Source organism: Leopardus geoffroyi, chromosome A1, assembly GCF_018350155.1.
Source record: "Leopardus geoffroyi isolate Oge1 chromosome A1, O.geoffroyi_Oge1_pat1.0, whole genome shotgun sequence".
NCBI classification, from domain to species: domain Eukaryota; kingdom Metazoa; phylum Chordata; class Mammalia; order Carnivora; family Felidae; genus Leopardus; species Leopardus geoffroyi.
In genome coordinates, this window is record NC_059326.1 from 19525564 (window position 1) to 19542208 (window position 16645).

Here is a 16645-nt window from a genome sequence, read left to right on the forward strand (position 1 = left end):
CTGCAAACCCTTTTGGCAGGAGCATAGAATCCATAATCCAGGGATTAAGAGCTAGCATTGTGGCCTGGGGTTTGGTGAGTTATAGCTAGATCTACCTAGGACCAAAAAAATAAGTTGGGTAGTAAATCATTAGGGATTTGTTTTTCCAACAGACTAGGTGATTGAAGGTTATGTCTTGTTTTAGGGAGGCCATTCTACTTATTAAGATACTGTATTAAAGCAAGTGTCCTTGAATATCATAGTTTTTCTTTTAGCTTTTTCAATTAATTATTTAATACCGGTCACAATCAAGTCACGGTTCTGGATCTCCTTTTACTCCTGTGTGTGTGTGTGTTTTTTTTCTTTAATTTTCAGTTTTAAACTAATTATTTTTTAGAATTTGGTAATGTGTGCGCATTGTACAATAGGTTATACGTTGAAAAATAACTCTTCCTCCCCTCTCCTTGCCTCAGCCCCTGATCCTCCTCAGACTCTGTACCAGTTTCTTATGCCTTCTCCCAGAGCCCGTCCATGTATATACAAGTAGCTATGGGGATAATACTCCTTTGCTCACAAATAGTGCTAGCATGCTATGATAGAACGAACTTTGGTGACTCTCCCAACGAACTACAGCTCCTTGTATTTAAGCCCTTATATAATTCCTTCCCGTACTGACTGAGCTTGGCCATGTGCCTGGCTGTGGCCAATGGTGAATTAGCAAATGTGATGCGAGCAGAGGCTTGGTAAGCGCTTGCATACTGGGACTTGTTCTCTGGGAATGTTCACTATTGTGACACTCCCTCTCAGAACCCAGAAACCACCAGCTGTGAGGTACCCAGCCTAGCCACGTGGAGAGGCTCCATGGAAGAGAACTGAGGTCTCTGCTGACAGCTTCCAGACAGTCACCGACATCAACCTGCCAGCCATGTCGCGGACAAACCATCTTCTTGGAAGTGGAACCTCCAGTCTCACTGAGGCCACCCCGGACGATACCATGAGGAGCAGACAAGCCTTCCCCGCTGAGCCCTGTCCAAATTGAAAAACTGTGAGCTATCTCTCTGAGCCACTAGATTTGGCTTGTCAGGCAGCAACAGATAACTAAAACACTGTATTCACCGTAAATTCTGTGTCTTGCTTTTGTTCACTGAATGATATATTTGCTATTTCAGTATATTTAGAGCTGCCTCATTCCTTTTTTAAGAGCTGGAAAGCATTCCTCTGTATAACTGTGCAATAATTTAGTTAATTGGCCTCTTACTGATGGGCATTTATGTTTCCAGTTCTTTGCAGCGTTTAATATCTTTGTTGCATGCTTGCTTTTATACGTGAACAAATATATTTATTGAGTAAATTCATAGAGATAGAGTTGTTGGGCCAAAGAATATTTGGATTTGTCATTTTCACACGTAGTGCCAAGTTGCCCTCATGAGAGGTGATGCCCTCACCAGCTCTAGGGACTGCGTGGATGGTGCCAGCCTGAGTGGTGAGAAAGGCCACCGTGCTATTGGAGTGTTACATTTCTTCCTTACTGTTGTTTCTGCAGATGTTGAAAAGGCTTTTGCGTTTCCTGTTTGATGGACTGCCTGTTTTCTGTTGGATTGTTGGCCTTTTTCTTTTTAGAAGGAGCTCTTTACATTTTAACAAAATTAGCTCTTGCTTAGTATGGAGCAAATCTTCCTCTCCTCCCCCCCACCCTGTTTCTCATTTATCATTTTCCTTGGTCAGAGCCACATTTTCTCTTTTTGTGGTTAGATTTATCAGTCTTCTCTAGCTTTTGGATTTTCTTGTTTTCCTGTTTCTTTTCTTGTATTTAGACTTGTCCTTGCCTGAGATTGTAATGGGTATTTTCCTGTGTTTTCTTGTATTATTACTATCTGAGGTCTCAGAAATATCTCTTGGTGTATAGGTCCCAAGTTGTGTTTTTCCCAGTTATCCACTTAATACCGTTGTGTTATGTCATCCTTATCGTATACTGCACTTCTGTACCACAGGTAATTTGATTTGTACCACAGGTAATTTCAGTATATTTATTGAATGCAATGAACGCTTGAGTGGCTATCCCGTAAATTACTTGTTTACTTTTTTTTTCTCTACTATTTTAGGGAATACTACAGTGAATGCTGTTAAAACAGTTTTTTATAATTATTAATCCCAGACTAGTTTCGGATTTCCTTTGTGGTTGTACAAATGAACATTTATAGTCTGCTTTAGAAGTTATTTAAACTTTCAAGGCACCTGGGTGGCTCTGTTGGTTAAGCATCAGACTCTAGATTTGGGCTCAGGTCATGATCTCGTTCGTTGTGGGCTGTGGCCCCGCGTCGGCCTCTGCACTGACAGTGTGGAGCCTGCTTGGGATTCTCTCTTTCCCTTTCTTTCTGCCCCTCCCCAACTTCTGCTTTCTCTCTCTCAAAATAAATAAATAAACTTTAAAAAAAAAAGGTTAAGGTTTTGTTAAGGTTCTCAAAAAGCTGAAGTTGGAAAGATAGGCATTTTATTTTATGCACAGGGTTACGGAGAAGGTCAATCCATGTAATGGAGATTCATCTGAAGATCTAAGTAGGATTGTGTAAGCACAGAGACTGACATGCTTTTTTGTCACATACCGTATGTAAAGGCCTGTTCCCGAATTTCTGAAGCATGGAATAGTACTGGTATAAAAACTGTATCTAATTAGGAGAGTGGTGAGCCTGGGACCCTGTGAAAGGAGGATTTGGTTTTGTGAATGGAATAGGTGAAGCCACATCATTATGAGAAGTCAGGAAATTATGCATATACTCTGGTACATTAAGAAGATGGGTCCACTTAATTTGGTAAAACACTTTTAATTTTAGGTAGCGACCACAACTGTCCTGAACACCCAGGAGGGCAGTGACGCTCAGTGGAGGCAGAACAGAGAAGTTCCCCCAGCTCTCCACCTCCTGCCCCTCTTGGCCCAGCCACTCGTGCTCATTTCCCTGGCTTGAGGAGCATACCGCCAGACCTTTTTCCCCAAGCATGTGGTCTGACCCCACGGGGCCTCGGAGGTCGGCATTCAGAGCAGGTGCCCTACGGTTGTTGAATTTAACCCCTGCTGAGAGAATGACAGGGACACCCCTAGAAGGAGATACAGAAGTCAGGTGTTGCCTATTCTGTGTATGTGCATTGCAGCAGCACCCCCAGCGTTTGAGCTCAAAGGACCACGTTCTGCAGGGAGATTTCAGGTATCAGCCAGAGGTGAGGGGGGCTCTGCTGAGAGCCTCCGGCCTCCCGTTGTGGGCCACTGTGCTGTCTGCCTCTGCTGGGGGCCTGCCACGCTCATTCTGTGCACGTGAGCTGCATCACGCTCCCCTCCTTCCCTGTAGAGACCTCCACATCTTCGAGGTAAGGAAAACAAGGTGGGCGGTTGACTTCTAGGTTCAGAGTCACAGAATGTTCAAGCTAAAAGAAACCCATTGGAACCATTTCATTTGATAAATAATGTTTTTATATCTTCCTTTCCCTGCATTTAATGTTGTTATACTCTCAGGATGTTTTGACACCAGTGGCAATGTTTTCCATTTTCTCAGTGTCAGACAAGCTGGGATATTTTAGCAAATATTAAGCTTTTTTTAAAAAAAAATATTTATCTTTAAGAGAGAGAGAGAGAGAGAGTGTGTGTGTGTGTGTGTGTGTGTGTGTGTGTAGGGGAAGGGCAGAGAGAGAGAGGGAGAGAGAGAATCCCAACCAGGCTTCCCACTGTCAGCACAAGCCCGACGCAGGGCTAGATCTCACAAACCCGGGAGATCATGACCTGAGCCAAAATCAAGAGTCTGACGCTTAACTTACTGACCCACCCAGATGCCCCACAAATATTTGGTTTTAAGGATGAAAAAGTGTTATTTCTTTTCCTTTTAGATCCTGTCTAAACATTCTTTGCCCGCTCGTGTCTGGGAGCCAGCAATGCAGCAGAAGCAGAGTTTCGCCTTTGACAATGTTGGCTACGAGGGTGGTCTGGACAGCGTGTGCCCCTCTCAGACGACCACCGGCACCATCAGCATTTCGGGCATGACTTGCCAGTCATGTGTAAAGTCTATCGAGGGCAGGATTTCGAGTTTGAAAGGCATCGTGAGCATTAAGGTTTCCCTGGAACAAGGCAGCGCGACTGTGATCTATGTGCCGTCGGTCCTGAGCCTGCCGCAGGTTTGCCGTCACATCGAGGACGTGGGCTTCGAGGCCAGCATCACAGAAGGAAAGGCTGCCTCCTGGCCCTCGAGATCCTCGTCTGCCCTGGAGGCCACGGTCAAGCTCCGGGTGGAGGGTATGACCTGCCAGTCCTGTGTCAGCTCCATCGAAGGCAGGCTGGGGAAGCTGCAAGGGGTAGTGAGGGCCCGAGTCTCCCTTGGCACCCAGGAGGCAGTCATTACTTACCAGCCTTATCTCATTCAGCCCCAAGACCTCAGGGACCACGTAAACGACATGGGATTTGAAGCTGTCATCAAGAACAGAGTGGCACCCGTAAGCCTGGGACCAATTGATATTGGGCGGTTACAGAGGACCAACCCAAAGACCCCTTTGACGTCTGGTACCCAGAACCAGAATCTCAATAACTCTGAGACCTTGGGGCACCAAGGGAGCCGTGTGGTCACCCTGCAACTGAGAGTAGATGGAATGCACTGTAAATCTTGTGTCCTGAATATTGAAGAAAATATAGGCCAACTCCCAGGGGTTCAAAGTATTCAAGTGTCCTTGGAGAACAGAATTGCCCAAGTACAGTTTGACCCTTCTCGTGTCACCCCCGGGGCCCTGCAGAGGGCCATTGAGGCTCTTCCTCCTGGGAACTTTCAAGTTTCTCTTCCTGATGGAGCAGCGGGGAGTGGCACCGATAACAGGCCTTCCACGCATCTCGCCCCCGCCCCCACCCAGGGAACCCGGATGCAGGGCCTGTGCAGTACCGTGGTGCTTGCCATTGGTGGCATGACCTGTGCGTCCTGCGTCCAGTCCATCGAAGGCCTGCTCTCCCGCAGGGAAGGGGTGCGACGAGTATCAGTCTCTCTGACTGAAGGGACTGGAGTGGTGCTCTATGATCCCTCTGTAATTAACCCGGAAGGACTCCGAGCTGCTGTTGAAGAAATGGGATTCAAGGCGTCAGTCGTTTCTGGTACGTAGTTGACCCACGTGAAGCACACCCTGGGGTCCTCTCCTCTCTCCTTGCATCTTAGGACATAGTGACAGCGGCCATACTCACTGCTCACTGGCCAATGTTGGTGACAACATTCTGCAACTTTTCCTTGCGTGTCAAGTGTATCAGGATAGAAGAAGTCGAATTTCTGGGTGTATAGCTTTTGCCTCTCGTGTAGCTGGGAATAAAATACTAAGTTTTTTGCATTTTTCTGAAGAGAACTCTGACTCTGTGTTCTTTTTAAAGAAGAGTCCTGTGGGGCCAGGGGGAACATCAGGCTCTTCTGTCTCCAGAAGAACCATCATCATCACATTCTCTGAGATTTCTCTGCCCAACAAAACAAAAACAGAACCGTAGTCTCACCTGGATCCCATTCTGTTGAAAGTGGGAATTGAGGGGATTCAGTGATGACTGCCCTTGCCCTCCTTGATGGCTGTGGGTAGAGGGGTGCATTTCTGCCGGGCGCCCGGGCCTGGGAGTGGTGGGCTGGTGAGCGAGTGAGACTCTCCTGAGAGCTTATGTTGTAGCCCCGTGTGAGCCGGTGAGCTCCAGGATGGGACGGGGATGCTGGAGGCCAGGAGGCAGCACAGTGTGCTGGGGTTGCTGACAGGAGCCCGAGCAAGCATGAGGACTCAGGAAGGTGGAGAGACGGGCGGGACAGCAGGGGGGCCACTCTGAACGGGTCTGAGTGTCAGCTGAACTTGGACTTGACTGTAAAGGCCAGGGGGTCAGCAGTGGATTTTTTTTTTTTAAGTTTATTTACTTCTTTTGAGAGAGAGAGCGAGCGAGCAGGGGAGGGGCAGAGAGAAAGGGAGAGAGAGAATCCCAAGCAGGCTCTGTGCTGACACTTGGGGCTGATCTCACGAACTGTGAGCTCGTGACCTGAGCCAAAATCAAGAATCGGACGCTTACCCGACCTCGCCACCCAGGCATCGGCAGTGGATTTTAATCAGAGGAAGCGCAGGTGAGTTTGCACTTGAGCTGGCCAGTCGGTGTCGGTGTAGTGTGGATGGAGGCACGGAGGCTGTGTGGGAGGCTGGGTGAGAGGAGGTGGGGCTGGAGGGCAAGAGACGGAATAGGATGACATTCAGGAGGTTGGGTCCAGCAAGCTTGGTCCAGAGGAGGGGTGTGATGGGGCAGGCCGTGGAGGAAAGGGAGAGCCGGCGGGAGCCCTAGGTGTGCAGTTGCCGGAGGCCAGCTTGAATTCCTGGAGAGCAGGGCTGGAAATGCAGATTGGAGTGGCAGGAGCCAGGGGAAGTGACGGAAGACCAGGGAAAGCGAGCGTGACCGGGGAAGGGCAGAAGGAGGAACGTGATGGCACTGGTGTGGAAGGAAGGGGTGTCCGGAGGAGGAAATTGTCACAGACAGGGACGGCACCCTGGAAAGAAAGGAAGATGTTTCAGGGGCCTCAGGCTCCGTGCAACTAGGAGGTGGGGGAGGCTCCGGTGAGCCCAGCCGCATGGTGGAGCCGCAGACCTCCAGGAGCCGAGCCAAGCGGCGGTGGAGAGGTGATGGATAGGTGCGGGGTTCAGAGCCAGGCCGGAGATGAGGAAGCGCGGGACATGCCACAGCCAGCTGTGTGGGCAGCAAGGTTTTAACCGTTTGGGTCCCAAGGTACTGGCCCCGTGGGGGGGTGCGAGTTGCAGGCTAGACCAGGACAATGCAGTGCCAGCTGCGGGCACTCAGACTGTGCTGCAGGGCGGTGGCCAGCCCGGCACCAGGAGGGGCTCGTGGGCAAAGCCCCCCGGCCGCGCCCAGGGCCAGCTGGACTGGGCCTTCCCACATGTACTTTGCAGCGGCCGCCCAGATAAAGTGCGTCTCCTTGGAAAGGTCCCCTGTCAGTGGGGCTGGCCTGCACTTACACCCTTAAAAGCAGTGGGTAAGTCATGTGGAATGACTCGGCCCCATTCTGTACTTTGTCTTTTGTACCACGTTTCAGGAAGGAGTTTGTTTTTAAACAAAAATCAGTAAGGAACACACAATGGAACAGTAAATCCTGTACTTAAATGGTAGGAAATGTAGTACAGAGTCATCATCTGCTCTATTTGTATGAGGTTTCAAGTCTTTAAACACTAGAGTCAGGTTGTTGGCAGTAAAAAGAAATTTGCATTGAACTGCATAATCCAGAATAATTGGATTTGACCAAGTAAGCCTAGAAAGAAAAGAACAGTGATTTTTATTGGACAGAATTGTGTGTTTAGCCCAAGAGGTATTTAGTGTACCAGATTTAGCAAATAAAATACAGGACACTTAGTTCAATTTGAATTTCAGATCAACAGTGACTAATATTTTGGTATAAGTATGTCCCAGGCAACATTTGGGGCACGCTTATACTAAGAAAGTATTTGTTGTTTATCTGAAATTCACATGTAGCTGGGCGTCTTGTATTTCACCTGGCAGTCTTAATTTAGGATAAACCGTAAGTGTGCCGTTAACTATCATTGTAGCCCCTTAGATATTAGAAAAGAGTTACGTGTATTTGATTGGTCATTCCGGATTGACCAGGAAGAGGGGCTTCTTGAGCACAGTCTTCAAACCAGGTGATTTGTTTCTCCTTGGACTCAGCAGCACCCAGCACATAGTAGGTATTTGTGAAGGAAGCGAAAGAGAAAGAAAATAACAGGCTGTGACAAGCCGGGTCGTGGGGTAGCTCAGTGACAGGATTTAATCCAGGAGCTACTCAGACATGTTAGAGAGCCGAATAACCAAACAGGGAATGGGAAGGAAACCCAAGAGATGGCTGGTGGCAGAAGCTGGCACCCCAGGCAGGAGGGTGCCACCAGAGCTCAGGGGCTGAGGTCGCCTGGTGGGAGCTGGCTCAACCACCGGAGCTACAAAGGGAGAGGCCGTGGCCAGGAGCTGGGCTCCCCGTAGGTAGATGGGAAACACATTAGGTTTCCCCCATTTCTTTCCTGTTTCCCACTTGCTACCTCCAGGGTACCAAATTTAACCAGAAACCAGTTGACAAGGGAGCCTGGAAAAGTGGTTTTGCAGGGTCAGCCCCCTTGATAATGGAACAGGGAGAGGAAGGGGAATGATCAAGAGCATGTAGGCAAGTGGCAGGCACTGAATTTCAGTCAGCTTATTTGACAGCTAAAAATACATTAAGATCTGTTTTTTATCTAGAAATCAGCTCTGCATTTGTGCACTGGTTTGCCTGGTAAATATTTTTTGTATGAATGAATTAATGGATAGGTGATTGGATATATGAATACAGTGTGAGGAAAAGCCATCTATCATGTATGACATGTTCCCCTCAGCCTTGTAAATGGATAATGTCACTTCTGGGGCACTGTTCCCTCATCCCAGCACGTACTGAGGGTCTTCTGGGCCCCAGGCACTGTGCTGGCCGCCATGAGTACTCCTGGTACAAGCCACCATCAGCTGTGTCCACTAGACAGGCTCCGAGCTAGTCTCTCCTTCCTGCCTTTCAGCCTTACAGTCTGTTCCCTGCCCAGTATTCACGGTAATCCTGTTACCCTGTTAATACTCTGAAACCTTCCCATCTTAAGAGGGAGTCCTTAGGGTGATCTAGAAGCCCCCTCCCCCTGACTCCCTACCTTTCTAACCTCTTTCTAATCCTCATATCAGGCTTGTCCTCACTTCAGGGTCTTGTACCTGCTATCCCTCTGTCTAGAATATTCTTATGCCAAAATCCACATGGTGTACTTTATTTCACATATACTTTTCTGGGTTTTTCCAAAGCATGTGTAATTTATATTTAGAAATACATAGATTTGTATTATACATAGTGGTTTTGTAATCTCTTTCACCCCACAGTTTATCATAAACATACTTATAGGTCCGTCCATATGTCTGCAACACCATGTTGAGTGGCTGCAAATCATTCCGTTATATGGATGCACCATAACTTAGTCATAACCAGTTTCCTACTGGACTGTTCCCATCTACTTCATGTGCATGTGATTGTAAATAATACTGATGGGCATCTTTGAGGCTAAATTTTGTGCACACGGTTATTTCCTTACGGTAAATACCTGAAAGTGTAATTGCTCAGTCACAGAGAGTAAACATTATTTCATTCCATTACAAATACTTATTGTGCCTCTACTAAGTGCCAAGCAGTTAGAGGTACTGTTTTTCATAATATTGTCAGGTAGACTTCCAGAAAGCTGAATGCCCACCCATAGTATTAGCATAGATTGATAAAGAAAAACGGCCCAATAACATAGTCTTGTTTGGGTCTTGTTAGTTTAATTCAACTTTCTTTAGCAATCTCCAGAAGCCCCGAATTTAGTTGAGTTAGATCTCAATGTGGAAGAAATGGCAATGTGTAAATTATAAGTTTGTAAGGGGGGTATGAAATTCTCTGTAATAGTACAAATATTAAAGTTGTTGACCACAATATTTGGATAGACACGCAGTGAATCCAGAAAACAGATGATGCACTGGGAAAATCAGGAGAGGTTGGACAGGTGCAGGAGGGTTCATGGGTATGGGAGGGGTTGATGGGTACAGGAGGGGTTGATGGGTACAGGAGGGTTGGACAGGTATGGTTGGGGTTGTTGGGTACAGGGGGTGATGGGTGCGGGGGGGGTGATGGGTATGGGAGGGATTGATGGGTATGGCAGGGGTTGATGGGTGCTGGGGGATTGATGGGTACAGAGGATTGGGTAGGTAAGGGGGGGGTTGATGGGTGCAGGAGGGTTTGACAGGTAAGGGAGGGGTTGATGGGTACTGGAGGGGTTGATGGGTGCAAGAGAGTTGGACAGGTAATGGGAGGGGTTAATGGGTGCTGGAGGGGTTGATGGGTAGAGATAGAATGTCGAGAGGCTGAGGCTACAAAACAGCTTTTGTGAATTTGAGATCCAAAGGCCAGAGTCATTTTGAACAATGACAAAGTCCAGGAGAGTACACCTGTGCTGATGGATGAGGTGTGGTCTCTGCTTCTGGAAGGTAGAGGGGTCCTGTAAGGCCAGGTCCTTGGAGGGTTTTCACTGAAGGTGCTGAAAGTGTTGATCAACTGGACTCTTAGAATGAGTTTCGGAAGTAGTTTTTAGCACCTTTCAGAAAATGAGCAAAACATCCCAGGATGTGAGATTTATTTAGAAGAAAAACTTTGCAAAGTCATGGCCTATTGTCAGTACAAGTTAATGCCAACTTCTATCTTCTGCAGCTGTGGATTTTCAAATAGCGAGAGTTCGTTTTTTAAATGATGTAATTATCTTTTGTATATACTCTTAAAGGTCCTTTCTGTTGTCAAATTCTGTTATCAAAAGGTCTGACTTTCTGGAGTGATGAAAACTTTCTACATCTTGACCTGGGTGATTAGTTATGTGTATGTGTGTGTGTGTGTGTGTGTGTGTGTGTGTGTGTGTGTATGCAGTGGGCAGAAAAATGGTCCCCAACAGCGTCTGCACCCTCATCCCAGAACTCGGTGGGGGAGAGGATGGTCTTTTTGGTTTATGGAGCTGGTTCCACTGGATATCCAAGTGGAAAGAAATTAACCCTAACTCTTACCTCTTACCTACACAAAGTTAAAATGCAGGTATCATAGGCCTGATGGGGAAGTTCATTAAAATAGCAGCTTCTAGAAGAAAACAGCATGAACATTTTCACTGTTTAGGTAGCACGAAACATACTAACCATGAAAGTTGGTTTAGTTGGTTGATAAGTCAGACCTCATTAACATTCGGGACTTCTTTTATCAAAAGAGACACCATTAGATGAGAGTGCAGGTACGGAGCACAGACAGGGAGCAGATACTTGCAGTGTGGACCCACGACAAGGATTCGTGTCCAGAGTACGTGCTGGACATAGGCAAACAATAAGAAAAAGGCAAACAACTCAATAAAGGTGTGTTGGGTTGTTTTGATTGTTGTAGGGAAGGAGTGAAAGACTGCTAACCAGAATGTGACAGTGGTTAAAGGGACAGATCCTGGAGGTAGAGACCTGGTTTAGAAATAGCTTCATTACTTATCACCTGAGGAATTCGGGGCACATTTTTAAATTTCTTGTAACTCAGGGGCGCCTGGGTGGCTTAGTCGGTTAAGCATCTGACTTCAGCTCAGGTCATGAACTCACGGTTCTTGAGTTCTAGCCCCGCGTCGGGCTCTGTGCTGACAGCTCGGAGCCTGGAGCCTGCTTCGGATTCTGGGTCTCCCTCTCTCTCTCTTCCTCCCCCACTTGCACTCTGTCTCTCTCTCTCAAAAATAAAGAATAAAAAAAAATTTCTTCTAACTCAGTTCTTTATAAAATGGGGGCGATAGTCCTATGTACCACAGCTGTTTTAAAGGACGTGTGCTTCGCAGAGGACCTGGTGAGTTCTTCTTGTTGTCATCATCTAATTAGAGCACTCATCCAACTGGAGCATTCCATTCTTGAGTATTGGCATCTTTTCATGTGTCTGTCACTGTGTGCCTGTGTCTCTAGTTGTGGGGAGGTGGGGGACAGTGATGGAAACACCAACCTTCATGGAGCTGTTTCAAGAACTTTGTCAGGCTTGAACCTCCTGTTGTAAAAAAAAGTTCTTTGTTCTTTTAATCTGAATGATTTCTTCCATTTTATCCTAGAAAACTGTTACAGCAACCATGTTGGAAACCACAGCGCAGGTAATTCCACAGTGCACACCACAGCTGGCGGACCTGTGTCTGTGCAGGGAACGGCTCCCCATGCTGGGGGGCTCCCTAAGAACCACAACCCCGGCAGCTCATCAAAGTCCCCGCAGGCCTCTACAGCAGTGGCACCACAGAAGTGCTTTTTACAGATCACAGGCATGACCTGTGCATCCTGTGTGTCTAACATAGAGAGAAACCTTCAGAAAGAGGCAGGTAAGCCATCTACACACTGAACTGGGGAAGCTGCGTGTAGGCTGTGAGCCCCTGTGGTCAGCAGAACGGGCACTGTGCTCTCCCTTCACGATCCTCATTGACTCAGTTTGTCAGCAGCCCGGATACTCTGGCAGCAAGTTCATTAGGTGATGGTAGAGATGTTTGTCTGATGTTCTTGGGCAATTGGCATTCTGCTGCTTAGGAAGTGTTTAGTTTGTTTAAGATAAAATGTCTCCGAGTAAGTTAGTGAGGGGCAGTCCAGTTTAAAGGTCAGGGACATTCCATGGATAACTTCCTCAGCTTGTCCTAGTGGTGGTCTTTATCTCCTCCACCCCCACCCCCAGTCCCATCCATCAGCCTCCAGCTAGCACATGAATACGTAGCCTGCAGTTTGCAGAGAAGTTGCAATTTTGAATATTCTGTCCTTTGTCCCTGTAAATCATAGAGTGTTACGGAAGTGCCCAAGTTTTGTCCTCTGGACTACATTTCCAGTACTGTCTCTGAAACCTGAAAGTGCAACAAAGATCCTGTCCCGCTTTTGTTTGGAAAATATCTTAACCATGACGACCTTGCCACCGGAGTCCCTTTCTCTCTTTCCATGTATCTCTCTGCTCAGATTCCTTGGCCATCACAGCCAGCCCCAAATTAGGATGATGTGTCTCCAGCCTCTTGTTCCCTATGTTTTATTGTGGCTGGAGCTCTAGAAAGACTCTTCTCAAATTTAGGTGTTCTAAGAGTTTCTTTGTCATCCATGGGCTGGCTGTTCATAAAATATCCTACATCTCATGGTTCCTGTGTTTCTTTTCCTGACTTGCAGCCCTCATTTTTATTCCTTATGGCATCCTTTCTAAAGCACGTTTCTTTCTTTTATGTGAATGAGTCTTATTTCCCCCCTCAAACTCACAAATAATCTCACTGGATATACAATGGCATCATGTCCCAGTCAATGCATCATCGTATGTTAAAAATATTGCAAGTCAAAAATGCATTAAAGCCTGGATGGCTCAGTCAGTTAAGCATCAGACTCTTGGTTTCGGCTCAGGTTCACAGCCCCTTGTTGGGCTCTGTGCTGATAGTACGCACCCTGCTTGGGATTCTCTCCCTCCCTCTCTCTCTGCCCCTCCCCCCTACAAAAATGCATGAACATTTAAAAAAATGCGTTTAATACACCTAACCGACCAAACTCATAGCTCGGCCGAGCCACCCTGAAATGTGTCAGAATGTGTATCTGTCGCTCATTGTCATGATGGCATAGCCCCAGGAAAGATCCAAATCCAAAATCTGAAGTCTGGTTTCTAACGAATGTGTATCACTCTCGCACCAAAATGAAATTGAAAATTTTTAAGCCAAATTAATTGTAAGTCAGGGTGGTCTGTAATCTGTAGGATTTCTCTTCCACTTCTGAATGGGATCAGAGCCTGAAAAAGAGTAAGGAAAATCACTTTTGAAAGAATTTTTTTCTCCGTGTATGAAAAGTGTCTGAGGGAAAAGGACACCATTTAACTGACATTTAGTAGTTGCAAGCTGCAGACTGTATCCCTTGCTGTGAGGTGTGGACACGGTCCGTGTCTTCTCCAGCCTGACTCAAAGCCACCCACCCCACCCCCCACCCCACCCTGCTGCCATCCCAGGGCCAGTAGCACAGGCATCACCTGGGAGCCGGGTGGACCTACAGAACCTCAGACCCACTCCAAACCTACTGAGCCAGAATCTGTAGTTTATCAAGGTCCTCGGTTGATTTGCCCATCAACGTGTGAGGAGTGCTGTTCTAGAACAGTGGTTCTCACACTTGGCTGGTACGTTAAAGTCGCCTGGGGAGCTTTACAGAAAGATGCCTGGCACCCACCCTGAGGGGTCCTGGTTTAACTGGTTTGGGTTTGGGGCCAGGCATGGTGCTCGCTAAAAGCCCAAGTGATCCTAAAGTGCAGTCCGGTTTGAGAACTCCTGTTCTAGAGGCTTCTGGGAGCAGATATGTTTCTTTGTTAGGTTGTGTTGAATGTGTCATCCCAGAGGCCCTGCCTGGAGTGTTGTAACTGTGGCCCGACGGTTCCAGGTATTCTCTCGGTGCTGGTCGCCTTGATGGCTGGAAAGGCAGAGGTTAAGTACAATCCGGAAGTCATCCAGCCGCTGGAGATAGCTCAGCTCATCCAGGACTTGGGCTTTGAGGCTGCGGTAATGGAAAACTACACAGGCTCAGATGGTGACCTCGAGCTGATCGTAAGTGCAGCGGCCGGGCGGGCGCTGGGGCAAGAGGGCTGCAGGCGTCTGACAGGGGCCGGGAAACTTCTCCCATTTTGCACGTATCCTGTGTGTTGTCGGAGTTGCGTTCTCCTTTGAAGCCAACAACAACGACCTGTTCATTTTGTGCAGGAATGTCAGTTATGTCACAGAGTCATAGGGGTACATCCCACTGGGCGCCTTCAAGGTGTGAGGAGGAGGAGCAGGTGGGTGGCGGGAGTGTAGGAGGAAGAGGAACTAAACATGGCAGCCACCCAGAGCTTGGTTTTGAGAGAGTTGAATATGACCACATTCCATAAGGCCCAGAGGGAAGCTAGAATGCAGAGATGTGGCAAGGCCAGGGGAGGTGAGTCGGTGTGGTAGCCAGTGTCAACCAGCGCCACCACAGCGGGGGAGGGCCGGCTCGTAGGCACAGGGGTGTCTAGAAGGTAACTGGCGACCGGCGTCCTGAAGCACACAGTCCAAGATGAACGGCAAGGATGGTTGCTGTTCCTAGTGTGGATGGGGAGGGGATGGTACGGGGCCTCGTTTTTCCTGTCTGTCTACTGTCATCTGCACATGACCGCAAATCACTGAAACATTGGGTATATCTAGTATTTCCGATATGCTGTGTTCACAGGCACTTCCGTACAAAGCTTTTTATGTGTAAATAAGGGGAGACTGTGAGTAATCCTGTTTTACTGAGGTGAAAGGGTCTTGCTTCCTTAACTGTGTTCAGTTACTGCCGTTAGTAGTAAGTAAAGGTTTAAAAAAAGAGTACTAAGGACACGAGTAGCACTTTGAGCTCTTGATAAGTGACATTCTTTGTAGAGCAAACCCTTTGCTCTGGACAGGCCTCCCAGTGTGTGGTCAGGTAACACGACCTGCTCTCTGGGTTCTAGCCCCGGTCATGCCCACCACAGGAGCAGGACCCTCGCTGCAGACCCTCAGCCCCAAGGGGATGCCTCTGTCTCTCTCAGACTACTGTGGAAAATCTAGATCACAAATATTATTGGGAAAGGTGAAAACATTAAAAAAAGATTGTTTTTAATGTTTATTTGTTTTTGAAAGAGAGAGAGACAGACAGAGCATGAGCACAGGGAGGCAGAGAGAGGGAGACACAGAATCTGAAACAGGCCCCAGGCTCTGAGCCGTCAGCACAGAGCCCCAAGCAGGGCTCGAGCCCATGGACCTCGAGGTCATGACCTGAGCCAAAGTCAGACACTTAACCAACTGAGCCACCCAGGCACCCCGGTGAAAACATTTTTTGAACAGTGTTTTTTATCTTAAACTGAGCAGTATCAGTTATATCGTTATCACATGCTCAGACACCGGACATTTTATGTCTGTATTTAATTAGTATTCTGGGAAATGTTGACCTCTGATACTTGGAAGAGTGACTCATCTGACTTGCCTAAATACATATCCAGGGATGGCATGTCTCACTCCATGATGTGAAGACATGCAGCATGGCGTGGCAACAGTGGCCTCACGGAGAGGGTAGGGTGGCTCACGAAAGCCCATCACTGTCAGAGCTGGAAGTGAAGCCGTGGTCTGTTGCCATCTGCTCAGTGACTGGCTACGTCTCTTGTCCCCGAGTTCGGGAAGAAGCACTGTTTCTATGCCCACAGCCCCTGAGGGAATGTTCTGGGTGAAAGTCCTGCACACAGGTCTGGAGGTGGGAGTCCAGGGCCTCAGGAAGGGTGCTGTGGAAGGAGGAAGGGCTCGTGGCTGTCTGTTAACCCAGCCCCCCGTGTGCCTTTGACGGGATCCTCTCAGTCCTGAGTAGTATTTTTGTCTTGTGCGGCAGATCACGGGAATGACCTGTGCATCCTGTGTTCACAACATAGAGTCCAAACTCACCAGAACAAACGGCATCACCTACGCCTCTGTGGCCCTTGCCACCAGCAAAGCCCACGTGAAGTTTGATCCTGAAATGATTGGTCCGCGGGATATTGTCAAGATTATCGAGGTAAGTCGTTCATTTAAAAACATTATACGAACTAATGTAGTGTTGTGCATCAACTATACTTCAATTAAAAAAAATATACCTTCCTTTTTCAAAACAGTGATTTATACACACTGTAGGAAAATGAGAAAATATAGCTAACCAAAAAAATTAAAAAGAAAAAAGTCACCTAACCTCTCCTTCGGGTTTTCCCATGGAAATAAAGGTGGATCGTTTTAAAATAAACTGTGAAATCAAGTCAATATCAGACAGTCTGAGGGTGAAAATCAGTGAATGGGTAAGAAAAAGGATATTATTGTCTTAATCGCAGATATTCCTGGAGAAACATCAGTATCAGCAGGATACCTGGCACATGGGGTTTAATTACCTAATTGTAATTGTGAAGTATTATTTAAGCCTGGACCAAACATCTATAGACCGAAGGATTGTTGGAAATGAGACGAATTGTACTGCGTTTTACCACTATGTCAGGACTGCTCGTTGACGGGAGAGTTTGGTCGTTTCTCTTTTGGAAAATTACTTAGTGTTCATGCACTCCCTACCTCTGTTCCC

The 16645-nt window shown here is 47.4% G+C and overlaps 1 protein-coding gene across 8 annotated transcripts in view; it reads left to right on the forward strand.

Moving 5' to 3' along the window:
* The window catches only part of ATP7B (ATPase copper transporting beta), a 79017-nt gene that overhangs the window by 29027 nt on the left and 33345 nt on the right, over window positions 1-16645 (forward strand). For 7 of the 8 annotated variants that reach the window (XM_045475071.1, XM_045475080.1, XM_045475062.1 and 4 more), the window contains 4 exons: window positions 3853-5095; window positions 11650-11907; window positions 13961-14124; window positions 15935-16096. In XM_045475071.1, coding sequence (XP_045331027.1) covers window positions 3853-5095; window positions 11650-11907; window positions 13961-14124; window positions 15935-16096 — 1827 coding nt within the window. Of the gene's footprint in view, window positions 1-716; window positions 1025-3852; window positions 5096-11649; window positions 11908-13960; window positions 14125-15934; window positions 16097-16645 lie in introns of those variants that run through there. The other variant, XM_045475079.1, reaches the window with a different exon arrangement.